The sequence below is a fragment of the Ranitomeya imitator genome, chromosome 5 (genome assembly GCF_032444005.1).
Source record: "Ranitomeya imitator isolate aRanImi1 chromosome 5, aRanImi1.pri, whole genome shotgun sequence".
Classification (NCBI taxonomy): Eukaryota; Metazoa; Chordata; class Amphibia; order Anura; family Dendrobatidae; genus Ranitomeya; species Ranitomeya imitator.
In genome coordinates, this window is record NC_091286.1 from 333,186,184 (window position 1) to 333,212,489 (window position 26,306).

The 26,306-nt window shown below is 48.6% G+C and overlaps 2 protein-coding genes and 1 long non-coding RNA gene across 3 annotated transcripts in view; 2 read left to right on the forward strand and 1 right to left on the reverse strand.

Annotated features, from left to right (window-relative positions):
- PNRC1 (proline rich nuclear receptor coactivator 1) overlaps positions 1 to 12,442 on the reverse strand; it is a 33,490-nt gene extending 21,048 nt beyond the window's left edge. Inside the window, exon 1 of the mRNA XM_069726379.1 lies at positions 12,072 to 12,442. Coding sequence (XP_069582480.1) covers positions 12,072 to 12,293 — 222 coding nt within the window. The 5' untranslated portion in view covers positions 12,294 to 12,442. The remainder of the gene's footprint in view (positions 1 to 12,071) is intronic.
- On the forward strand, positions 548 to 5,526 carry LOC138637576 (uncharacterized). Its single transcript, XR_011312410.1, has 2 exons — positions 548 to 688; positions 4,334 to 5,526. It is a non-coding gene; the product is annotated as an uncharacterized lncRNA (long non-coding RNA).
- Positions 12,443 to 18,096: 5,654 nt separating the features above from the next.
- The window catches only part of RNGTT (RNA guanylyltransferase and 5'-phosphatase), a 576,238-nt gene continuing 568,028 nt past the window's right edge, over positions 18,097 to 26,306 (forward strand). The window contains exon 1 of the mRNA XM_069726381.1: positions 18,097 to 18,371. Coding sequence (XP_069582482.1) covers positions 18,308 to 18,371 — 64 coding nt within the window. The 5' untranslated portion in view covers positions 18,097 to 18,307. The remainder of the gene's footprint in view (positions 18,372 to 26,306) is intronic.

The following is a 26,306-nucleotide window of genomic DNA, read 5'->3' on the forward strand; positions in this document are numbered from 1 at the left end:
CTGGTTGGTTTCACCTCTACATGCAGTTAATAAAAGTTAGACAATAAGCTATATACAGACCCCAAATACTGCCCCTGAAAATGCAACGCATCCTGCAAACAGCAAGCCTCGTAACGTCAGGTTGCTGGAAAAATAAAACTACTCAGGCTGCGCTCAGCGTTTGGTCAGTAGGTTACATCTGTACGTGTAAACCAGAGGGTCAGAGATGCAGAAGTGGTGCATATGTTTCTATTAGACTTTTCCTCTGAGTGTCCCATGCCTGGATTTGGCTTACAAATGCTGAATGTGTGAATGCGGCGTAAGGCTCATGGGAAACACGAAAAACACAAACGTTTTGCCGTAATGGCACAGACTGGGCTAGTCCTTAGAGGGATTGTCTAGTCTCAGGAGACAAGGCTGTGCTCCCCATGTGACAACTAGTCCTTCTAGTGTGGGGAGGTGGATGAGACTAGTTGTCACATGACCACAGCTATGCACTGCCATCCATGCGGTCACATGACCGGCCCCTGCACAGGGCTTACACCGGACAGCCCTATCTAATGGGTAAATGCTAGAGTGTATGGGCTCCTTCCAGGTGTGACGTCATTTCCGGGGGGCGTGTCCTATTGGGAAGGGGCGTGTTTTCAGTCACATCATGAAGGCAGCAAAGCAGCATGATTCTAGCTTGTGGACGCCATGGCACATGGAGGTTAGTGGTTTCAGGGTGAAAAAATGCTACTTGCTGCTCGCTATTGGGGGGAGGCTCTGTGGTGGGCGACCTGCTTGTCTGTGTGGGGGGCACCGCTGCTGCTGTGGGGGACCCCCGTGGTGGGCTTTGTGGGGGGGGCACCGCTGCTGCTGTGGGGGACCCCCGTGGTGGGCTTTGTGGGGGGGGGCACCGCTGCTGCTGTGGGGGACCCCCGTGGTGGGCTTTGTGGGGGGGGCACCGCTGCTGCTGTGGGGGACCCCCGTGGTGGGCTTTGTGGGGGGGCACCGCTGCTGCTGTGGGGGACCCCTGTGGTGGGCTTTGTGGGGGGGCACCGCTGCTGCTGGCTGTTGTGGGGGACCCCCGTGGTGGTGGGGGGCACCGCTGCTGCTGTGGGGGACCCCCGTGGTGGTGGGGGGCACCGCTGCTGCTGTGGGGGACCCCTGTGGTAGGCTTTGTGGGGGGGCACCGCTGCTGCTGTGGGGGACCACCGTGGGGGACCCCCGTTGTGGACTTTGTGGGGGGGCACCGCTGCTGCTGTGGGGGACCCCCGTGGTGGGGGGGCACCGCTGCTGCTGTGGGGGACCCCCGTGGTGGGCTTTGTGGGGGGGGGGGGCACCGCTGCTGCTGTGGGGGACCCCCGTGGTGGGCTTTGTGGGGGGGGGGCACCGCTGCTGCTTTGGGTGACTCCTGTGGTGGGCTTTGTGGGGGGGGGGGGGGGGGGGGGTCGGGCACCGCTGCTGCCGGCCGGCTGTTGTGGGGGGGCCACCTCTGCTGCTGTGGGGGACCCCTGTGGTGGGCTTTGTGGGGGGGGCACCGCTGCTGCTGTGGGGGACCCCCGTGGTGGGCTTTGTGGGGAGGGGGCACCGCTGCTGCTGTGGGGGACCCCTGTGGTGGCCTTTGTGGGGGGGGCACCGCTGCTGCCGGCCGGCTGTTGTGGGGGGGGCCACCTCTGCTGCTGTGGGGGACCCCCGTGGTGGGCTTTGTGGGGGGGGCACCGCTGCTGCTGTGGGGGACCCCTGTGGTGGGCTTTGTGGGGGGGCACCGCTGCTGCTGGCTGTTGTGGGGGACCCCCGTGGTGGTGGGGGGCACCGCTGCTGCTGTGGGGGACCCCCGTGGTGGTGGGGGGCACCGCTGCTGCTGTGGGGGACCCCTGTGGTAGGCTTTGTGGGGGGGCACCGCTGCTGCTGTGGGGGACCACCGTGGGGGACCCCCGTTGTGGACTTTGTGGGGGGGCACCGCTGCTGCTGTGGGGGACCCCCGTGGTGGGGGGGGCACCGCTGCTGCTGTGGGGGACCCCCGTGGTGGGCTTTGTGGGGGGGGGGCACCGCTGCTGCTGTGGGGGACCCCCGTGGTGGGCTTTGTGGGGGGGGGGGGCACCGCTGCTGCTTTGGGTGACTCCTGTGGTGGGCTTTGTGGGGGGGGGGGGGGGGTCGGGCACCGCTGCTGCCGGCCGGCTGTTGTGGGGGGGCCACCTCTGCTGCTGTGGGGGACCCCTGTGGTGGGCTTTGTGGGGGGGGCACCGCTGCTGCTGTGGGGGACCCCCGTGGTGGGCTTTGTGGGGAGGGGGCACCGCTGCTGCTGTGGGGGACCCCTGTGGTGGCCTTTGTGGGGGGGGCACCGCTGCTGCCGGCCGGCTGTTGTGGGGGGGGCCACTTCTGCTGCTGTGGGGGACCCCCGTGGTGGGCTTTGTGGGGGGGGCACCGCTGCTGCTGTGGGGGACCCCCGTGGTGGGCTTTGTGGGGGGGCACCGCTGCTGCTGTGGGGGACCCCCGTGGTGGGCTTTGTGGGGGGGGGCACCGCTGCTGCTGTGGGGGACCCCCGTGGTGGGCTTTGTGGGGGGGCACCGCTGCTGCTGTGGGGGACCCCCGTGGTGGGCTTTGTGGGGGGGGGCACCGCTGCTGCTGTGGGGGACCCCCGTGGTGGGCTTTGTGGGGGGGCACCGCTGCTGCTGTCGGGGACCCCTGTGGTGGGGGGGCACCGCTGCTGCTGTGGGGAACCCCCGTGGTGGGCTTTGTGGGGGGGGCACCGCTGCTGCTGTGGGGGACCTCCGTGGTGGGCTTTGTGGGGGGGGCACCGCTGCTGCTGTGGGGGACCCCTGTGGTGGGCTTTGTGGGGGGGGCACCGCTGCTGCCGGCTGTTGCGGGGGACCCCCGTGGTGGGGGGGGCACCGCTGCTGCTGTGGGGGACCTCTGTGGTAGGCTTTGTGGGGGGGCACCGTTGCTGCTGTGGGGGACCCCCGTGGTGGGCTTTGTGGGGGGGCACCGCTGCTGTTGTGGGGGATCCCCGTGGTGGGCTCTTGGGGGGGCACCGCTGCTGCTGGCTGTTGTGGGGGACCCCCGTCGTGGGCTTTTTGGGGGGGCAGCGCTGCTGCTGGATGTTGTGGGGGACCCCTGTGGTGGGATGTTGTGGGGGGACCCCTGTGGTGAGATTTGGGGGGGCACCTACTGCTGCTGGCTGTTGTGGGGGGCACCTGCTGCTGCTGGCTATTGTGGTGGGACCCCTGTGGTGGGATTTTGGGGGGCACCTGCTGCTGACTATTGTGGGGGACCCCTGTGGTTGGATTTTGGGGGGCACCTGCTGGCTGTTGGGGGGGACCCCTTTTAGTGGGGGACCCCTGTTGTGGGATTTGAGGGCTATCTGCTTGTGGGATGTGGGGGGAGACCTGCTGCAGGCTATTGGGGGACCCCTGTGGTGGGACGTGGGGAGGCGACCTGCCTGTGGTGGGACGTGGGGAGGCGACCTGCCTGTGGTGGGACGTGGGGAGGCGACCTGCCTGTGGTGGGACGTGGGGAGGCGACCTGCCTGTGGTGGGACGTGGGGAGGCGACCTGCCTGTGGTGGGACGTGGGGAGGCGACCTGCCTGTGGTGGGACGTGGGGAGGCGACCTGCCTGTGGTGGGACGTGGGGAGGCGACCTGCCGCTTACGGAGGGATCCCCTTTATTGGGGGGCGACCTGCTTATGGGTTGGGTTTGGGGGGCTGATGAGGGCTTAGGCTGGGTCGGGGGTGGACGTCCGATGGGGGGTTTGTGCTGGGTGGGGTGTCCGCGTCTGATGGGGGTGTGTGCTGGATGGGGGGGTCCACATCCTGTTTGGGGTTTGGCCGTCCGGTGGGGGTTTATTATTGGGTGGGCGTGGTGTGCGATGGGAGTAATGCTTGGAGGAGGGGTGGACGTCCGATGGGGGTTTATGCTGGGGGGTTAAGCTGGGGTGGCATCCGATTGGGGGGGTGTCTGATGGGATTTATGGTTGGGGGCAGGGGGCGTCATATGGGGATTTACGCTTGTGGGAGGGAATGTCTGGTGGGCTTTGGGTTTATCCTGTGGGGTCCGCTGGTTAATGTGAGGTGGAGGTTTCTGACTGGAGGAGTGAGGTTATGCTGTGTGGCCTTCTGGTTGATGTGGGGGAGCTAATGCTTCATTGGGGTACACAAAAAAAAAATGGGTGTATGCTGCTTATGCTATGCAAAAAAAAAAAAAATTAGGTATTTCCTGTAGAGGAGGGTACACCACCAACTAGCACGAAGCTAATCTGTTTTAACTTAATGTCAGTAGGAGGAAGACATGGGTCTGGACCGCCCAGCCCAGTTTAGGCCTGAGGTTTTTTTATTAACGATTTTTCTTTTTAATTTTTTTTTTTCTTCCCAGATATGGCTTTTGAGGGCGACAGTGGAATTGTCACTCTAATCTCCCACCTAGAATTGTCACTACCATATCATCTGTGGTCTACGAGGCAAGGCCCTAACACATCAAGAGTGTTTGGGGTTCCCCGGAGGACCGTTCATGCCACGAATCGCCCTACCCTCTCGCCTCTCTGCGTCCAGGTTATTCCATGCCCGTCTTCATCATCGCTCTGCGAAAAAGGATTTGTGATCTTAAGGACTGGTATATCCTACGAGGCAGTAAGGGGGCTACTTTAAAAAAAAAAACAAAAAAAAAAAAAAAACACAGGACAAATATGTCCTAGTTTTCCCCTGAGCAATGTGGACGTCTCCTGAGGAAACCTTCCTATTCATGCAGCGTCCACGTTTTCCAGAGGCTCCAGTGACCTTGCTCTTAAAATATCCAGGCTTTGGTCTAGGCCTTCTCTGGTGGCCGGTCCACACCGCCAGCGCCCTGAACAATCATGCACGCCAACTTTCTAGTGCGTCCTACTCTGCGCCTATCAGTTTAAGAGTACTTCGCTTCTGCAACAGAGGACTAAAGTCTGCCTCCCAAGAGATCTGTTCAAATTTGGTTGTTTTGGAAATGTTCTGTCCAAAAAAAAAAAAAACCGACGGGACAACTTCCTGACCCGCCAGGAAAAGACGAGACCTTCCTTTAGGCCAGCTCCCTCCTGGCATCCATGAACCCACCAGTACTGGTCTGCTAGGCCTGGATCTAGCAGACTCTCTTCGACATGATGGGGCATTCCCACCTTGGATGTTTCTCAGGATCGGCTGCCGTGTCCTTCACAATTCAAGGCCGGTATTATGATCTCAGGTCCGGGACACCGAAATCTCAGACACCGGAGGCAGGCCTGAGGGGGGGGCTTCAGAGCCGCATACCCTACCGACAGTCCTGCCCGCATGCACCAACAGCATATTACATTTTTACAATACTTTAGAAATGCATAAAATGAAACAAGCAAAGGCATAAAATGAAACAAGGAAAGGCATAAAGTTTTTCTATGCAAAAAAAGGCAGTTTTATAAAATTAGAAATATTTCTATATCTATTGTTAAAATGATATTTATCCAGTATTTCTATAAGTAAAAGTCTGAGATTTCTGTGAGAAATGGTAATTGTTTACCTCTTAAACCAGTTCTGAATGTAAATAAAACATTGCTCTGATTAAGTCTCCACATTGTATTTGTCTTTCATTTCATGCGTAGGGCAGGACAAGCCCATGATGTATCTGTGTAAAGCTAGGTTCACATTGCGTTAATGGATTAACGCTAACGGACTGCGTTGCACTGCGAAAATGTCGAAATTAACGCCGTGCAACGGGTCCGTTAGCGCACCCATGGACAGCAATGTTACTTTTAGCTGAAGCGCATCACTAGCGCATGCCATTTTCGGCACGCGCTAGCGATGTGCCGTTCTTTTGAGGCCCGTTCCTCGCTACCGCAGATCAGGGATCTGCGCTAGCGGGGAGGGTGAACGCCGACCCTCTAGAAACATTGCGTTAGCGCAATCCGCTAGCGCTATGCGCTTAACGGATTGCACTAACGCAATGTGAACCTAGCGTAAGACGTAAGGTGCTATAATAACAGCCTTGGGCTGGTTTAACACCAGCATTCGGCAGGGCTGCAGATGGCAGCCTTCTTCCTCCGTTAAGCCCCGCCCAATGCCGCACCTCTTCCTTCAGTTCCGCCTACGTCTGCATGCGTCCTGCATCTGCATGCGTCCTGCATACCCTATCTTTAACATTGGGTACGCAGGCCAAGCGGATGCCTCTGCATGCGTTGTTTTAATGCTGCGCCGACCGCAACAAAATGCAACATGTTGCGTTCGACGCAGTTCAGTGCATCGTCAAAACGACACGTGCCTGTGTACCCAATGTTAAAGATAGGGGATGCATGCAGACGTAGGCGGAGCTGAAAGAGGTGTAGCAGTGGGTGGGGGTTAACGGAGGAAGAAGGCTGCCGAACGCTGGTGTGAAACCAGTCTTAGACAGGTAAACCACTTTTGAAACAATGTTCACTTGTACAAGCATTTAACCCCTCAGTGACGGGGCCAATTTTTTTAAATCTGACCAGTGTCACTTTATGTAGTAATAACTCTGGAATGCTTCAACATATTCCATTGATTTTGAGGTTGTTTTTTTTCCTGACATATTAGACTTTATGATAATGGCAAACTTGGGCTAATGATAAACTTGGGTTAATGTTTTGCTTTATTTTGTAAAAATATCAGAAATTTTAAAAAATTGAAATTTTCAAATTTTGAATGATTTTCCCTTTAAGGCCGGAGTCACACTAGAGAGGAATACGGACGAGTGCTATGCGAGAAAAAAAAATTGCATAGCACTCGGACCAATGTTAATCTGTTGGGCAGCTCCCATCACTTTTTTTTTTTTCACGGCCGTATTATATGTGCGAGTGAAATTGCACTATGCTGCGATTTGCACCGTATATCAGCTGAGAATCCCCAATGAAAGTCTGTTTATGCAAGAAAAACTCATACCACACGGGCCATCAGTTTGACTTGCGAGAAATACGCAATGGTGTCCTTTTAAAGGCTTGCAATTCAGGTGCAGTGTACAGTAAAATCACACTGACAGCTTATAATATTTACAAATAGTTAATTTGTCGGCTTCTGTCAAATCATTGCAGGATAGGAGACATGGTTTACATACAGTAAACCATTGCAGAAAGGTTAGATTTATATAGGTCAGTGACTAATACGGTTAGTAGTATGTGTGTGTGTAAAATTTGGGACCTGTATGTATTTAATAAAAATGTTTTCACTGAAAAAACTGGCGTGGGCTCCCACACAATTTTCTGTGCCACAGAGGGAAAGTCAGTGACTGAGGACAGATATTATAGCCTAGAGAGGGACCATGGTTATTGCCACCCCAGAAAAGGTGCATCTGTAAGATGCGCCAATTCTGGCACTCAGCCTCTGTTCTCACTGCCCTGTAGCGGTGGCATATGGGGTAATAAGGGGTTAATGTCACCTTTTGTATTGTAAGGTGACAGTAGGCCAGCTTACTTATGGAGAGGTGTCTGATAGATGCCTCTCCATTACTTACCTGTGGGCTTGATGTTACTTGACAATAAAATGGTGACATCAACCCCACAAATCTGAGCCCCACTGCTACAGGGCAAGTGGGAAGAGCGAGGCTAAGTACCAGAATTGGCAGATCTATAAGATGCACCATTTCTGGGATGGCTGAGAGCTGATGGTTTTTAGCCTCTGGGGCTGCCAATATCCATGGCCTCTTCACAGACTATTAATATCAGCCTACAGCTTTTATAGGGGGACCCCATGTCAATATTTTGTGTCCCACTGTAAAATAGCCAGTAAAGGCTAAGCAAACAGCTGTGAGCTGATATTAATAGCCTGGGAACCTTTATGGTTATTGGCTCCTTTCCAGAATATTAACATCAGCTGTCAGCTTTCCCTCTGCTGGTTATGAAAATTATGCCGTGCTAGATATAGACACTGACATTCACAGCAGCGCGTCCGCCCCGATGCTCTTTTCTGACTCCTTTCTCAGGCCCCCAAAAAAGTGTTAACTAAGTACCCTTTATTTTCTTGCACTGTAGCCGTTCACTTACTACAGGGTATTCAAACATTGTTTCTGCGCCGCCCCCCCCCCCCACATAAAGTACGACCACTATCTATATGCCTTTATATACAGCATTCTAGAATGCTGTGTATATATAGTAGGCCCACTGCCTGTATACCCTTATATACAGCATTTTATAAAGCACAACCACTATCTGTATGCCCTTAAGACTTGCCTAGCCCCATACAATGGGCTTTGCTAGTCTTAATCCGGGGCCTTCTCCTCTTCTATCACCGTCCTTCTTTCTTTGAGTCGATGACGCGTCCTATGTCATCCACACGGTGTCTTCCATCGTGCTCCTGTGCATCGCACTTCTTTCTGCCCGTTGCAGTACTTTGCTTTGTGCTCGGCAGAGAAGTGTTCCTGCACAGAAGCGTGATGAGGGAGGTTGTGTGGATGATGTAGAACACATCATCCACGGGAAGGACTGTGCCGGATGAAGACCAGCGCCAAACATAACACCGGACCGCCCCGTAGGTGAGTATAAGAAGTTATTTACATTATGCACGTTGGCTTAGGGACATACCGTATATACTCGAGTAGAAGCTGACCACCCCCCCCCCTAATTTTGCCACAAAAAACTGGGAAAACTTAATGACTCGAGTATAAGCCTTAGGGTGGAAAATGCAGCAGCTACTGGTAAATGTCAAAAATAAAAATAGATACCAATAAAAGTAAAATTAATTGAGACATCAGTAGGTTAAGTGTTTTTGAATATCCATATTGAATGAGGAGCCCCATATAATGCTCCATAAAGTTTATGATGGCCCCATAAGATGCTCCATATTAAAATATGCCCCATATAATGCTGCACAAATGTTAATAATGGCCCCATAAGATGCTTCATAGAAACTTTTGCCCCATACAATGCTGCATAAAGGTTGATGGCCCCATAAGATGCTCCATAGATTTTACTCCATAGATTATGCCCCATGAGATGCTCCACACATTATGCCCCATGAGATGCTCCACACATTATGCCCCATTTGCTGTTGCTGCGAATAAAAAACAAAAAACAAAAAACACATACTCGCCTCTCTTCGCTCAGGCCCCCGGCACTTTCCACTGCTGCGCGCTGCTCTGTCTTCCATCCTCTGCACTGACTGTTCAGGCAGAGGGCAGCGCGCACACTAACTACGTCATCGTGCCCTCTGACCTAAACAGTCACAGCCAGAGGACAGAGCAGCCTGCAGCGGTGGAAAGTGGAGAGGTGAATATCGCGCAATGCTCACCTCCCCCGTCATACTCACCTGCCCCCGACGCGGTCCCTGGCAGCTTCTCACTGTCAGATGGTCTCCGGGAGTCGGCAGCGTCTTCCTATGTTCAGCTGTCACGGACAGCTCATTAAAGTAATGAATATGCATCCATATTCATTAATGAGCGGTTCCACGTGACCGTTGAACAAAGGAAGAGCTGCCCGGAGACCATCGGACATGCAAGGACCGCGCCGGGAGCAGGTGAGTATGTGACAGCCGCCGCTCCCCCTCCCCCGCCGACAATGACTTGAGTATAAGCCGAGAGGGTCACTTTCAGCCCAAAAAAGTGGGCTGAAAATCTCGGCTTATGCTCGAGTATATACGGTATGTACGATACAGCACTGTAGAAGGGTGTGTATAAGGGCATATAGGTTCTGGTGGTACAATATATGGGGAAAACCTGGTGACAGGTTCCCTTTAAGAAACCTATGGAACTAGGTAAAAAATAGCATTTTTTGGATGGTGAAAAACTTGTAATTTAAATATTGATGAAGGCTGAGCTGCAGGTGGTCTGTGTCTCTTCATAAGTTTAAGGCCGGGGTCACACTAGCGTAGAATACGGACGAGCGCTATGTGAGAAAACATCGCATGGCACTCGGACCAGTGTTAATCTATGGGGCAGATCACATCTGTGATTATTTTTTCATGCCGAATCGGCATACGAGAACAATCGCAGCATATATACCTGACAGGGGCCCATACATTCTGATATCATCAGTAATATATACCTGACAGGGGCCCATACATTCTGATATCATCAGTAATATATACCTGACAGGGGCCCATACATTCTGATATCATCACTAATATATACCTGACAGGGGCCCATACATTCTGATATCATCACTAATATATACCTGACAGGGGCCCATACATTCTGATGTCATCAGTAATATATACCTGACAGGGTCCCATACATTCTGATATCATCACTAATATATACCTGACAGGGGCCCATACATTCTGATATCATCAGTAATATATACCTGACAGGGGCCCATACATTCTGATATCATCACTAATATATACCTGACAGGGGCCCATACATTCTGATATCATCACTAATATATACCTGACAGGGGCCCGTACATTCTGATATCATCACTAATATATACCTGACAGGGGCCCGTACATTCTGATATCATCACTAATATATACCTGACAGGGGCCCATACATTCTGATATCATCACTAATATATACCTGACAGGGGCCCATACATTCTGATATCATCACTAATATATACCTGACAGGGGCCCGTACATTCTGATATCATCAGTAATATATACCTGACAGGGGCCCATACATTCTGATACCATCAATAATATATATACCTGACAGGAGCCCATACATTCTGATATCAATAATATATACCTGACAGGAGCCCATACATTCTGATACCATCATTAATATATACCTGACAGGAGCCCATACATTCTGATACCATCACTAATATATACCTGACAGGGGCCCATACATTCTGATATCATCACTAATATATACCTGACAGGAGCCCATACATTCTGATATCAATAATATATACCTGATAGGGGCCCATACATTCTGATATCATCAATAACATATACCTGACAGGGGCCCGTACATTCTGATATCAATAATATATACCTGACAGGGGCCCATACATTCTGATACCATCAATAATATATATACCTGACAGGAGCCCATACATTCTGATATCAATAATATATACCTGACAGGAGCCCATACATTCTGATACCATCATTAATATATACCTGACAGGGGCCCATACATTCTGATACCATCACTAATATATACCTGACAGGGGCCCATACATTCTGACATCAATAATATACACGTGACAGGAGCCCGTACAGTCTATATCTACAATAATATATACCTGACAGGAGCCCGTACAGTCCATATCTACAATAATATATACCTGACAGGAGCCTGTACAGTCTGTATCTACAATAATATATACCTGACAGGAGCCCGTACAGCCTGTATCTACAATAATATATACCTGACAGGAGCCCGTACAGTCTGTATCTACAATAATATATACCTGACAGGAGCCTGTACAGTCTGTATCTACAATAATATATACCTGACAGGAGCCCGTACAGTCTATATCTACAATAATATATACCTGACAGGAGCCCGTACAGTCTATATCTACAATAATACATACCTGACAGGAGCCCGTACAGTCTGTATCTACCATACTATATACCTGACAGGAGCCCATACAGTCTAGTGTCTTCACCAGTGAGCTGACTAGACTGTATGGGCTGCAGTCAGGACCTGGCAGGAGCCCATATATTCTGCTGGTTTTAATAATTTATACCTTGAAGGAGCACATACAGTCTAGTGTCATGTATGGGCTGCAGTCAGGGCCAGGCAGCCGCCCATAAAGTCTGCTATCTTCAAGAATATATACCTGACTGCAGCCCATACACTCTAGCATCTTCAGTAGTGAGCCTGCTACACTGTATGGGCTGCAGTCAGGACCTGGAAGGAGCCCATACACTCTAGCATCTTCACAGTGAGCCGGCTACACTGTATGGGCTGCAGTCAGGCACCTGGAAAGAGCCCATACACTCTAGCGTCTTCAGTACTGAGCCGGCTAGAGTGTATGGGCTGCAGTCAGGACCTGGAAGGAGCCCATACACTCTAGCATCTTCACAGTGAGCCGGCTAGACTGTATGGGCTGAAGTCAGGTGACCTGGAAAGAGCCCATACACTCTAGCATCTTCAGTACTGAGCCGGCTAGAGTGTATGGGCTGCAGTCAGGACCTGGAAGGAGCCCATACACTCTAGGCTCAACCCTATCTAATGGGGTCTGCGTCCGGCCGAGCTCCGCCAGCGTACACACCTCTCTCCGCAGCTGCCGGTACTGGGCCGCCCGCTGGGGCTCCGGGCTGGGGCTCCTGGCTGCATTCTCTCCCGCGCCTCTCTGCAGCGGGTTGTGGTGATGGAGTCGGGTAGGGAAAGGGGTCGTTCGGACTTTATTCTTCCTTCGCTTCCTGCGGCCGCAGCTCCTCGCTCTGCTCACACTACTCCCCCGCCTCCGGCCGCCTCCTTGGGGCTCGGACATGTCCGGCCGTGTCACCGAGCACACAGGACAAGGCTGTGTGTGTACTGTCACCGTCCAGCTTGCTCCCGGACACTGACCACTGTCCTGCGTACACAAGTACGGGCTCTGGGGTTGCCACACAAGATGTCGGCTGTGGCTCCCACCTCCTCGGTTGTGTTTTTGTTTCAGGCCACGCCTCTGCGCGTTCCCGCCGCCGCCACATCCTGAGGCGCCTTCCCGCTCACTGTGAGGTAATGCTGGTGCGCTGGGTTCCCGCTCGTTCCCGCCGCCCGCTGGTGCGCGCTCGGTGTGACTGGTGTAGTCAGTGATGTGGGTAGCGCCCCCTGGGGGTGTGAGAGCCCGGTGCACGCTTCCTCACAGAACATGGCAGAGCAGAGGCCGTAGCAGGCTCTTCACGGGGAGTTTTCTCCCAGACATTGGTGCATAATCAAATAAGCCAGCAATTAATTTCAATAGAAGAATGCAACGTTATTCACGGGAGAGGAAAGAATAGTCATAATAATTCTAGAAGTGCAAGGAAAATGTGCTAAACTCGCCAATGAAATAACGGGGACACAAAGTGCCATTTACTTCTGTGCGGTTCCACACATCAAATCTAAAGGTGTTATGCCCGCTGGGCGCCGGATTGTGGGGCAGACAGTGGCACTGGCAACCGATCTTTTGTGGCACTTGTTCACTCAATGGTTTTTTTCAGGCAAATTTTGAAGCGACTCTGCTCTGAAAACCACTTGGAAAAGTGCTCAGAAAACATTAAAAATAATCTTACTTATTCTATGTAAAAACGACTTGCTTTTCATATGTTCAGTCATATTTTGTTAACCCCTTAACAACCCCTGCCATACATGTACAGCGCAAGTCAGTAGCGGGTGTATGAAGCGACCAATATTCGGCAGACAATGGCTGTGACACACAACCATGACCTGACTGTAAGGCGACATTCACACTAGCAGTGTTTGGTCAGGATTTTACCTCAGTATTTGTAAGCCAAAACCAGGAGTGGGTGATAAATGCAGAAGTGGGGCATATGTTTCTATTATACTTTTCCTCTCATTGTTCCACTCCTGGTTTTGGCTAAGGTCGGCCTCACACTCAGCGTATAAAAATACGGTCCGTAATTTACGGCCGTAATACGCAGAAAAGTCCCCAAAATAGTGGTCCGTATCTCCTCCGTAGGCAGGGTGTGTCAGCGTATTTTGGGCATGGCATCCTCCGTATGTAATCTGTATGGCATCCGTACTGCGAGATTTTCTCGCAGGCTTGCAAAACCGACATACAATGGATCCATGTGCTCAAATAATCGTAACAACATATATACTGTCTATATATATCTATATATATATGTATATATATATGTCAGTAAGACACACATATATATATTAATATTTCATCCAGCGCGAGATTGAATTACCGGCTTTAAAGCTATTGTTAGCTTTTCCTATCTCCTTTCCAAACCTGACATGATATGAGACATGGTTTACATACAGTAAACCATCTCATATCCCCATTTTTTTTGCATATTCCACACTACTAATGTTAGTAGTGTGTATGTGCCAAATTTGGGCGTTCTAGCTATTATATTTAAGGGTTAAATCGCGGAAAAAAATGGCATGGGCTCCCACGCAATTTTCTCAGCCAGAGTAGTAAAGCCAGTGACTGAGGGCAGATATTAATAGCCTGGAGAGGGTCCATGGTTATTGCCCCCCCCCCCCCCCGGCTAAAAAAAATCTGCCCCCAGCCACCCCAGAAAAGGCACATCTGGAAGATGCGCATATTCTGGCACTTGGCCACTCTCTTCCCATTTCCGTGTAGTGGTGGGATATGGGGTAATGAAGGGTTAATGTCACCTTGCTATTGTAAGCTGACATTAAGCCAGATTAATAATGGAGAGGCGTCAATTCTGACACCTATCCATTATTAATCCAATTGTATGAAAGGGTTAAAAAAACACACATTATTAAAAAGTATTTTAATCAAATAAACACACAGGTTGTTTTAATATTTTATTGCTCTCTCAATCCACCTGAAGACCCTCGTTCTGTAACAAATTAAAAATAATAAACCAACAATATACATACCTTCCGATAATCTGTCACATCCCACGCTGTAAATCCATCTGAAGGGGTTAAAATATTTTACAGGCAGGAGCTCTGCTATAATGCAGCTGTGCTTGTGCCTGTAAAACCCCGGGGAATGAAGGTAATGTAGGTCAATGACCTGTAGTTACCTTCATTCGCGGTGATGCGCCCTCTGCTGGTTGTCCTCATATGACCTCGAGCCTGGGAACTTTTCTGAATATTTTCCCACGCTTGAGGGACATCCATCTTTTTCTGCTCTTTCAGGTTACATCGGGGGCTTATCTACAGCATTACAGAATGCTGTAGATAAGCCCCTGATGATGGTGAGCTAACCTCACCATCGATTTTGGGGGTGACAGGTTCCCTTTAAGGGACTATGTTGTCAATATGGACAGTACTTAGCTTCTGTGCTACTGATGCTCTGCAACTCCCGGCTTGGGCACTCTCTTCATCTCATGTACTCTGTCCTGTATTGGCCCCTTACCTCTCTGAGTGATACATTCGAGTCCATACATCTACTTTTTACCTGTGGATTTTCTGCACCTAATGCAAGTCTATTGGAAAAATCTGCAAACAAAAAACTGACCAGCACATCCCAATTAGTGTGAATTGGAAAAATCTGCACAGAAAACTCAGCGTACCCGCAATACAAATTGACATATTGCGTAGATCAGTTTACATTGAGTAAAAAAAGAACAGTTAGGCTTGGTTCACATTGCGTTAATGGGTTAACGCTAACGGACAGCGTTGCATGGCGAAAATGTCGCAATTAACACCGTGCACGGGTCCGTTAGCGCACCCATTGACAGCAATGTTATTTCTGCCTGTAGCGCATCGCTAGCGCGTGCCATTTTCGGCACACGCTAGCGATGTGCCGTTCTTTTGTGACGGACCTCGGACGCTGCTTGCAGCGTCCGAGGTCCGGTCCTCACTAGCGCAGATCGGGGATCTGCGCTAGCGGGGACGGCGAACGCGGACCAAAAAGAAACATTGCGTTAGCGCAATCCGCTTGCGCTATGCGCTTAACGGATTGTCCTAACGCAATGTGAACCTAGCCTTAGTCTGACATTTCTATTAATCCCATCCATTCAGGGAAATAGCCACTGGAGGCAATGCACGTGCAGATGTCTCCGAGATCTCAGGAGTCTGCCATTTTCCTGAAGCTCACCCCAGGGAAAACTACTGGAAATGGGGCTCCACTGACCGGCACCGACATCTTCTGAGAACTCATGCACCCCAGCATCGTCCCCCAGCTTTCTGCCTATGGAAAGTGTACAAGGAAAGCTGCCAATCAGCGGTCTGGGCTGGGTTATATAGAGCTCAGCATTCAGAGAACTGGTAAACGTAATTCTTCAAATATAGTAGTGATTGTAGAAAAGCACACAAAGGGCATTAACCAAACAGCATGTGGTTTTATTATGTTTTATTACACTCACCTAGTGATGCTGTGAAACAATCTAATATCTTTAGCTAGCAGTACTTCAGCTACTGCTCCGTTTCTTGGATAGACAGACATCAATATGTACCAAAGTCCATACAATGGCTGCTGGTGTAGGACATGTGACCAGACCTGTCCATCAGCCTGCTCCATTCAACACATTCCCATCTGTAGTATTTCTTATTTGGAGGATGCTGATGGACAGGTCTGGTCACATGCTCCTCCACCACATGCCAGCTGGAGAACAGGACTAGTGATGAGCGAGTGTGCTCGTTACTCGGGTTTTCTCCGAGCATGCTCAGGGGGGCCTTCGAGTATTTTGGTGTGCTCGGAAATTTAGTTTATGTCGACGCAGCTGCATGATTTGCGACTGCTAGACAGCTTGATTACTTGTGGGGATTGCCTGTTTATTAAGCAACCCCCACACGTATTCAAGCTGTCTAGCAGCTGCAAATCATGCATCTGTGTCAAGGCTGCACTAACAAGCGGACGGTGCCTCACAAAGGAAATTGGGGCTCATCCCACTGAACGCCCACTCTCCTTTCCCGAGGACAGAATACCACTCAAACAACACAGGGTGAGGGTAAAACAGGGTGATAATTATTTATTGAGCCATTAACAAACAATAACATAGACCAATCCCAGCAAATACCCAAGATGGTGCAAATTACAGAGTCTCACCTGCTGACTCGCCAGGATAAAAATAATGCGACTTCGCTGCTTCCAGGGCCAACTACCCCCCACTAGTGGCACCCTGATTTTGGAGGTCACTCACAGAGAAGAGGTAACAACAAGCTTAGGAAGCTGACCGAATGCAGTGAGGTATGTGGCCAGGTGAACTGAATGTCTCAACCTTGATTCTCCAAACATCTTTGAGGTTTCAGTGATGGTCAATGAAGCAGATCTGTGTTCTTCCATCTAGAGCCATGGTCCCTTAAGCTGGCATACTGTAGATTCTCTCCAGGAACAGAGGCAGATCCCCCTTTTATAGTTCACAACTGTCCTTTAGGTCATCATCCACAGGTCAGGGGGAAGGTGGGATGATATTAACTCTTCTTGTTTGAGTATTTAATCAATCTGCATAGTTTGTTCTTCATTGTTTGCAGGTCAACAAGCTACATAGACATACAAAAGGCAATCAATATATTAGCAAACATCAATTGTTCAATCACCCTGCAGCCCTGGCTTCCAAGGATGGCAACACAGTAAACTGTGGCAGCTGATATAGGTAAACAGCAGCCACTCAACATTTCACAAACATCAATTTAAGAGTCAATGTTCAGACATGTATGAACAATAGTCCATGTCTTTTGGCCTACTGAAATTGTCTGGCATAAGTAAGATTAAATGCGGTGTTATCACAACCTGTAATAACAATACATTAGTAAGCAACTCAAAATCATGTCCCCAACATATCTAGTAGCGTAAAGTGGATTACATCTTACAATTTAAAGGGAATCTATCAGTAGGAACAACACTCCTAGGCTGTCATAGACAGTTGAATAGTGGTGCCTACTGACAGCTGTTACATGCTATTCCACGGGCAGCGTATAGCAGACACTTGGTGCATGATTTCAGCCACCACTCTCCTGGAGACAAAGTACCTTTAAGGACTGGGACATTTTTCGTTTTTGCCCTTTTTTTACGTCCCTTCTTCCAAGCACGATAACTTTATTTTTCCATCTCCAAGCTGTGTCTGGGCTTGAATTTGCAGGCTGAGGTGGACTTTTGAATGACGTCTGCTATCGTGTCCCATACCAGAGCGGTCCATGGCTGCCGTCACACGTTCAGTATTTGACCTCAGTATTTGTAAGCCAAAACCAGGAGTGGTCAAAAATGCAGGAACGGTGACATGTTTCTATTATACTTTTCCTCTGATTGTTCCACTCCTGGTTTTGGCTACAGATACTGATGTAAAATACTGACCAAATACTGCTAGTGTGACACGGGCCTCACACTGTCTCATTATGGTGCCCAATGCCAGAGCTAGCAGAGCCCGCCTATACTGACACCCAGTCCTGCAGCAGGGTAAAGTGACTTTGTGCTGACAGGGTCTTGTCCCGAGCGGGCAGAGAGATAGAAGCAGCCACACTCCGGTGTACAGTCAGACCAGTGAGCTATGACGTCACTCCCCGTTGTGTACCCAGAGGAATCACAGACGGAGACACAGCCCCAACTAGTAGCCTCCTGTCCTGCAGTTCCGCAGTTACTCGCCAGATGTCACCCTCCTACAACCCCGTGTAGGACTTCCACCGGAAGTTTCCCCATCCCGGAAGCGCCCTCCCTGTGTATGTTGGTGCCGCTGTGCATTGTGGGCTGAGTGCACTACTTTGAATGGGGTTTGAGAGACGCGGGATCCCGGTGGGAGCCCTGTTCCGTTACGTAAGGGGGTGACGTCACTGTGTGAGCTCGCCGCTGTGAGTGGTCCTGGGAGGGGTCACGTGACGGCTGAGCCTCCAGGAACAATAATATCAGTGTAACCTACTCCTGTCTCCATCAGCATGGCTCATAACAAGATACCACCCAGGTGGCTGAACTGCCCTCGCAGGGGACAGCCGGTGGCAGGTAAATGGCTGCAGCAGGGCGCGAGTGGGGTGCTGACACTACACACTGGATGGCATCATGTCGGCATCTGCGAGCAGGGGAAATCCTCTCCGTCCACGAAGCCTGCCCCAGTCACGTGTCGTCTGCTTCCCACAGTCATCCCGTACTCTGCTGTGCACGCTGTGTGGGGCAGGCTGCCTGGGCATGCTTCATGGCACGGACAGCTGTGTACGTGTGTCTGGCCAGTCATCACTTGTGTACATGTCCCACATACGGCTGGTGAGTTACATCTGTGGGTGCCGTAGTCAGACAGCTCTGTGCTGATTGAAGAGGCTCCGATCTGCTCCTCACAGTTATCAAGATCACTGCTTGCTGTCATGGATCAGAAGTGTTTCCATCCACAAACAGCCCACCCTGTCCCACTCCTGTTAGCAGCTGAGAGTTTGGTGTCCAGGTTAGCTAAGGCTCTGGAAAGGAATACATCTACCCCCCCCCCCCATGGCTACCATGAAGCTGTGTATGGAAGATATAATCTATCACAACACATAGATTACATCAGCCTCTGAATACTGGTATCAAACAAGTGAAGCATGGATTCCTCCAGCCTTTGGATGCTGGTAGTAAACAAGTGTAACATAGATTGCTCCAGCCTTTGGATGCTTGCAGTAAATAAGTATAGTATAGATTCATGTAGCCTTTGGCTGATGGCAGTAAAGAAGTCAAGTGTAGATTCCTTCAGCCTCTGGATGTTGGCAGTATAGCAACTTTCACACTAGCGTCGGAATCTCCCCGTCGCAATGCGTCGGGGAGAGATTCCGACGCTAGCGTTTAACACATTGCACAATGGAGGCAGCGGATGCATTTCTCCGGCGCATCCGCTGCCCCATTGTAAGGTGCGGGGAGGTGGGGGCGGAGTTCCGGCCGCGCATGCGCGGTCGGAAAAAGCGGTCCGTCAGGAGCAAAAAACGTTACATGTAGCGTTTTTTGCTCCCGACGGTCCGCAGAAGCACGACGCATCCGTCTCAAGACGGATGCGACGTGTGGCAATCCGTCGCAATGCGTCGTCAATACAAGTCTATGGGGAAAAAACGCATCCTGCAAGCACTTTTGCAGGATGCGTTTTTTCTGCAAAACGACGCATTGCGGCGGATTGCAGTTAACGCTAGTGTGAAAGTAGCCTAAAGAAGTGACGTATAGATTCCTTCAGCTTATGGATGCTGGCAGCAAACAAGTAAAGAATAGGTTCCTCCAGCCTCTAAATGCTGGCAGCAAACAAGTGAAGAATAGGTTCCTCCAGCCTCTGGATGCTGGCTGCAAACGAGTAAAGAATAGATTCCTTCAGCCTCTGGATGCTGGCTGCAAACAAGTGAAGAATAGATTCCTTCAGCCTCTGGATGCTGGCTGCAAACAAGTGAAGAATAGATTCCATCAGCCTCTGGATGCTGGCTGCAAACAAGTGTAACATAGATTGCTCCAGCCTTTGGATGCTTGCAGTAAATAAGTATAGTATAGATTCATGTAGCCTTTGGCTGATGGCAGTAAAGAAGTGAAGTGTAGATTCCTTCAGCCTCTGGATGTTGGCAGTAAAGAAGTGAAGTATAGATTCGTTCAGCCTATGGATGCTGGCAGCAAACGAGTAAAGAATAGGTTCCTCCAGCCTCTGGATGGTGGCTGCAAACAAGTGAAGAATAGATTCCATCAGCCTACGGATGCTGGCTGCAAACACAAGTGAAGAATAGATTCCTTCAGCCTATGGATGCTGGCAACAAACAAGTGTAACATAGATTGCTTCAGCCTTTGGATGCTTGCAGTAAATAAGTATAGTATAGATTCATGTAGCTTCTGGATGTTGGCAGTAAAGAAGTGAAGTATAGATTCCTTCAGCCTATGGATGCTGGCAGCAAGCAAGTGAAGAATAGATTCCTTCAGCCTGCGGATGCTGGCAGCAAACTAGTGAAGAATAGATTCCTTCAGCCTATGGATGCTGGCTTCAAACTAGTGAAGAATATATTCCTTCAGCCTCTGGATGCTGGCAGCAAACAAATGATATGATAAGGAGCTGAAGCACAAGGTTTGTTAGTAGGTAGATACATAGAAAAACAAAATCTGTGCTACAAGTAAAAAGAAAGCTGATGTAATCATCAGTAGTGCCTGCAGCAGACTGTTCTGTTGATAGGGGCTGGGAAAAGTATAATAGAAAAATGTCACGACTTCTGTATTTTTCACCCACTCCTGGTTTTGGTTTGCAAATACTGATATAACATATTGCTCAAATACTTTTTAACCTTTCTGCTCTATAACGTTCTGGGTGCAATTAGCATACCATTTTCAATATACAATTAAGTGTTTAAAGGAATAGCACTCCAAGAATAGGCACAAAAAGGACTTTTTTTAATGCTTTTTATTACACCGCAAGGTGAACAATAGCAACGTTTCAGGCAATGTTCCCTTCTTCAGGCTGTGAATGAGATATGCAAGGTTGTCCTTCTTGGAAGACAAAAGGAAACATCCACTTGTACCAGTATGTGAAGTGATGGACTCCCTGGGCTGTCTAGGGATCCAGAGAGAAAGAGTGTGAAAATTACAATTAGGAAAGGGGTCCCAATGGTACAAAAAGCAGTAGATGTATAGGAATGCAGTTTATGTATAGAAGTAGATGGAGGCCTAGCGCTATTGCATCGGGAGTGCGGTAATAGGCAGGCTTTGCAGCGCTGAGAATCTCTCCCCCTCCCCCTCCATCTGCTCACCCGCCTCTCTCTCCCGTCTGTGCTCTCTTCTTTGACCTGTCTACCCATGTGCTATCCCCCTTGTCTGCTGTCTTTTTCCTTATGCTGTGTTCTCCCCTCATGTGCTGTCCCGTTTGAGCTGTCTCCCACTTGCACTCTGACTCTCTCACCCCTGGTGGTACCGCACAAGAGGCTGTGTATGGCGTATACAGTGTGTGTAGTGCGTACGACGTATTCAGTGTGTGTGCGTGTGGTGCGACGGTGTTCCACTGGTGCAATTGTCACTTCAACCTAAGCCGGTATGCATATCACCACCTAGCTTTTATCCCCTGATGATTCTCTTAATAAATGTTGAGAAACACAGGAAGAGCTGTTAATTGACTTGTGAATACACTTGCCCATGTGATGACTGCTCAAACTGCAGAGCAGAGCCAAATCCTGAAAATATCTTGTAGCCTGGTAAACCCCTTTAACGTACCCTAGAGTCTTAATAACTGGAAACCCGTAGTTTTAATTAGCATATAAGAAAAAGGAAAAATTACTCAGCTCACCTTCCAAGAACAAAATACCGGAATCCAAAATAGTTCATTCCACATGATGGTCTGGTAGATTGTGCAGGGTTCAATGATAATAGTTTATTTCATTTCTTTTTTTAGCTTCTTATTCATTTGTTCTCATCGGCTACAACCTGAATATATCATTTCTTCCTTTGGATTTAATATACCCCATTGATGCTATATTATGATCGGCAACATTTTGGATATTTTTCTATTATCATTTATTGTAACCTTTCTGTACATGTGAACTCTCATTCTGAATCAATGGGATTGTTTTACCTGAGAAGTGAATTTGTTTCCATTTTTTGGCATGTTCACACTTAACATTATGTGGTACGCATGCGCATTGGTGGTCTGCATTCTCCTCCATCACTGCGCTGTCTTTCCAGCCTTCTGCGCCCGGCTGGGAAATGACTTTTCCCTGTGCGTGCGCAGTTGTGCTTGACGCTTGTGCCAACGCAGGACCTGCTGATCCCACTGCGCATGCACCATTTGAACCGATATTATTGGTCGGATCTGATCATGTAACTGGTTACCTTAGTAACCACTAATGCACAGTTGTGCCTGATACTTGTGTTAACGCAGGACCTGTTGATTTTACTGCAAATATGGCAACTGATTTGATACTATTGGTCGGATTTGATCATGTGACCAGTTACACTAGTAACCACTAATGTGCAGTTGTGTCTGATACTTGTCAACGCAGGACCTGTTGACTCTACTGCACATGTGCCAACTGAATTGATGTTATTGGCCAGATCCGACCATGTGACCGGCCACCTTAGATAAACAAAAGGTTCTTGTTTTTAATTACTATACATCCCGTTGAGCATCTAAGCATCTATACAGGAAAGCGAAATGTACGTTGGTTTTTTTTCAGGTCCTGTCCGGTGCTGCTAACCCTCCAACCTATACACTGTGTGTAGAATTATTAGGCAAGTTGTATTTTGATCACATGATACTTTTTATACATGTTGTCCTACTCCAAGCTGTTCAGGCTTGAGAGCCAACTACCAATTAATTAAATCAAGTAGGTGATGTGCATCTCTGTAATGAGGAGAGGTGTTGTCAAATGACATCAAAACCCTATATAAGGTGTGCTTAATTATAAGGCAACTTCCTTTCCTTTGGCAAAATGGGTCAGAAGAGAGATTTGACAGGCTCTAAGAAGTCCAAAATTGTTAGATGTCTTGCAGAGAGATGGAGCAGTCTTGAAATTGCCAAACTTTTGAAGCGTGATCATGGAACAATCAAGCGTTTCATGGCAAATAGCCAACAGGGTCGCAAGAAGCGTGTTGGGCAAAAAAGGCGCAAAATAACTGCCCATGAATTGAGGAAAATCAAGCGTGAAGCTGCCGAGATGCCATTTGCCACCAGTTTTGCCATATTTCAGAGCTGCAACGCTACTGGAGTAACAAAAAGCACAAGGTGTGCGATACTCAGGGACATGGCCAAAATAAGGAAGGCTGAAAAACGACCACCTTTGAACAAGAAATATAAGATAAAACGTCAGGACTGGGCCAAGAAATATCTTAAGACTGACTTTTCAAAGGTTTTATGGACTGATGAAATGAGAGTGACTCTTGATGGGCCAGAGGCTGGATCAGTAAAGGGCAGAGAGCTCCACTCCAACTCAGACGCCAGCAAGGTGGAGGTGGGGTACTGGTATGGGCTGGTATCAAAGATGAACTTGTGGGACCTTTTCGGGTTGAGGATGAAGTGAAGCTCAACCCCCAGACCTACTGCCAGTTTCTGGAAGACAACTTCTTCAAGCAGTGGTACAGCAAGAACATAGTAACATAGTAACATAGTTAGTAAGGCCGAAAAAAGACATTTGTCCATCCAGTTCAGCCTATATTCCATCATAATAAATCCCCAGATCTACGTCCTTGTACAGAACCTAATAATTGTATGATACAATATTGTTCTGCTCCAGGAAGACATCCAGGCCTCTCTTGAACCCCTCGACTGAGTTCGCCATCACCACCTCCTCAGGCAAGCAATTCCAGATTCTCACTGCCCTAACAGTAAAGAATCCTCTTCTATGTTGGTGGAAAAAGCTTCTCTCCTCCAGACGCAAAGAATGCCCCCTTGTGCCCGTCACCTTCCTTGGTATAAACAGATCCTCAGCGAGATATTTGTATTGTCCCCTTATATACTTATACATGGTTATTAGATCGCCCCTCAGCCGTCTTTTTTCTAGACTAAATAATCCTAATTTCGCTAATCTATCTGGGTATTGTAGTTCTCCCATCCCCTTTATTAATTTTGTTGCCCTCCTTTGTACTCTCTCTAGTTCCATTATATCCTTCCTGAGCACCGGTGCCCAAAACTGGACACAGTACTCCATGTGCGGTCTAACTAGGGATTTGTACAGAGGCAGTATAATGCTCTCATCATGTGTATCCAGACCTCTTTTAATGCACCCCATGATCCTGTTTGCCTTGGCAGCTGCTGCCTGGCACTGGCTGCTCCAGGTAAGTTTATCATTAACTAGGATCCCCAAGTCCTTCTCCCTGTCAGATTTACCCAGTGGTTTCCCGTTCAGTGTGTAATGGTAATATTGATTCCTTCTTCCCATGTGTATAACCTTACATTTATCATTGTTAAACCTCATCTGCCACCTTTCAGCCCAACTGCTTTACATAGTTTTGTATCATCTGCAAATATCGATATTTTACTGTGTAAACCTTCTACCAGATCATTAATGAATATGTTGAAGAGAAGAGGTCCCAATACTGACCCCTGCGGTACCCCACTGGTCACAGCGACCCAGTTAGACACTATACCATTTATAACCACCCTCTGCTTTCTATCACTAAGCCAGTTACTAACCCATTTACACACATTTTCCCCCAGACCAAGCATTCTCATTTTGTGTACCAACCTCTTGTGCGGCACGGTATCAAACGCTTTGGAAAAATCGAGATATACCACGTCCAATGACTCACCGTGGTCCAGCCTATAGCTTACCTCTTCATAAAAACTGATTAGATTGGTTTGACAGGAGCGATTTCTCATAAACCCATGCTGATATGGAGTTAAACAGTTATTCTCATTGAGATAATCCAGAATAACATCCCTCAGAAACCCTTCAAATATTTTACCAACAATAGAGGTTAGACTTACTGGCCTATAATTTCCAGGTTCACTTTTAGAGCCCTTTTTGAATATTGGCACCACATTTGCTATGCGCCAATCCTGCGGAACAGACCCTGTCGCTATAGAGTCCCTAAAAATAAGAAATAATGGTTTATCTATTACATTACTTAGTTCTCTTAGTACTCGTGGGTGTATGCCATCCGGACCCGGAGATTTATCTATTTTAATCTTATTTAGCCGGTTTCGCACCTCTTCTTGGGTTAGATTGGTGACCCTTAATATAGGGTTTTCATTGTTTCTTGGGATTTCACCTAGCATTTCATTTTCCACCGTGAATACCGTGGAGAAGAAGGTGTTTAATATGTTAGCTTTTTCCTCGTCATCTACAACCATTCTTTCCTCACTATTTTTTTAAGGGGCCTACATTTTCAGTTTTTATTCTTTTACTATTGATATAGTTGAAGAACAGTTTGGGATTAGTTCAAGAAGTCGGTATCGTTCAAGAAAAACATGATTTTCATGCAGGACAATGCTCCATTATATGCCTCCAACTACTCCACAGCGTGGCTGGCCATTAAAAGGTCTCAAAGAAGACAAACTAATGACATGGCCCCCTTGTTCATCTGACCTCAACCCCATAGAGAACCTGTGGTCCCTCATAAAATGTGAGATCTCTCTCTCTCTCTCCAGAAAAACGGATCCGTTCCATCAGTTTTTTAACTATTTGCAACGTATCCGTTTTTTACAACATTAGCCGGATTGTGCCTGAAACAAAAAACCTGATGTGTGAAAGTAGCTTAAGATAGCCAAACCTAACAAAAACCCCACTCGCTTCCAAAAATATTAAGCTTTGATATTTGAGTCTTTTGGGTTGATTGAGAACATAGTTGTTGATCAATAATATAAATAATCCTCTATAATACAATTTGCCTAATAATTCTGCACACAGTGTATACTGGTAAGCGTTATTTATATGCATCTATTTATACTATTTTTGGACTATTTGGTCACAATTACTGCTACTATTGATCTTATTAGATAAACGCTCCCTGTTAACTGTTGGCGAGTGCACAGTATCGGTGATTCTTCAGCATTATCCTTGTGCACTTTATCCTGCGGTTTATTGTCTATATTATTTACTTTTGTATACCTATTAATAAAGTACCATATATACTCGTGTATAAGTCGGCTTATACACGAGTCGTTGCCGGTGGGGGAGCAGAAGCCATCATACTCACCCTCATGGGGTCATCGCTGCATATCAGTCCCTGCATCTCTGTTGCCGGCATCTCTCTTCCTGTCTTCCTTCCTGTGTTCAGCGGTCACGTGGTACCGCTCATTAAAATAATGAATATGCACACGTCTCCACTCCCATAGGCGTGGAGCGCATATTCATTACTTTGATGAGCGGTATCATTGACTGCTCAGCACAGGAAGGAAGACAGGAAGAGAGATGTCAGTCTCCCGATATGCAGGGACTTATATGCAGCGCCAGGAGGGTGGGTAAGACTGGGGGAGGATGAGCAATGCGATATTCACCTGTCCCCGTTCCACCACTGCGCTTCGTCTTC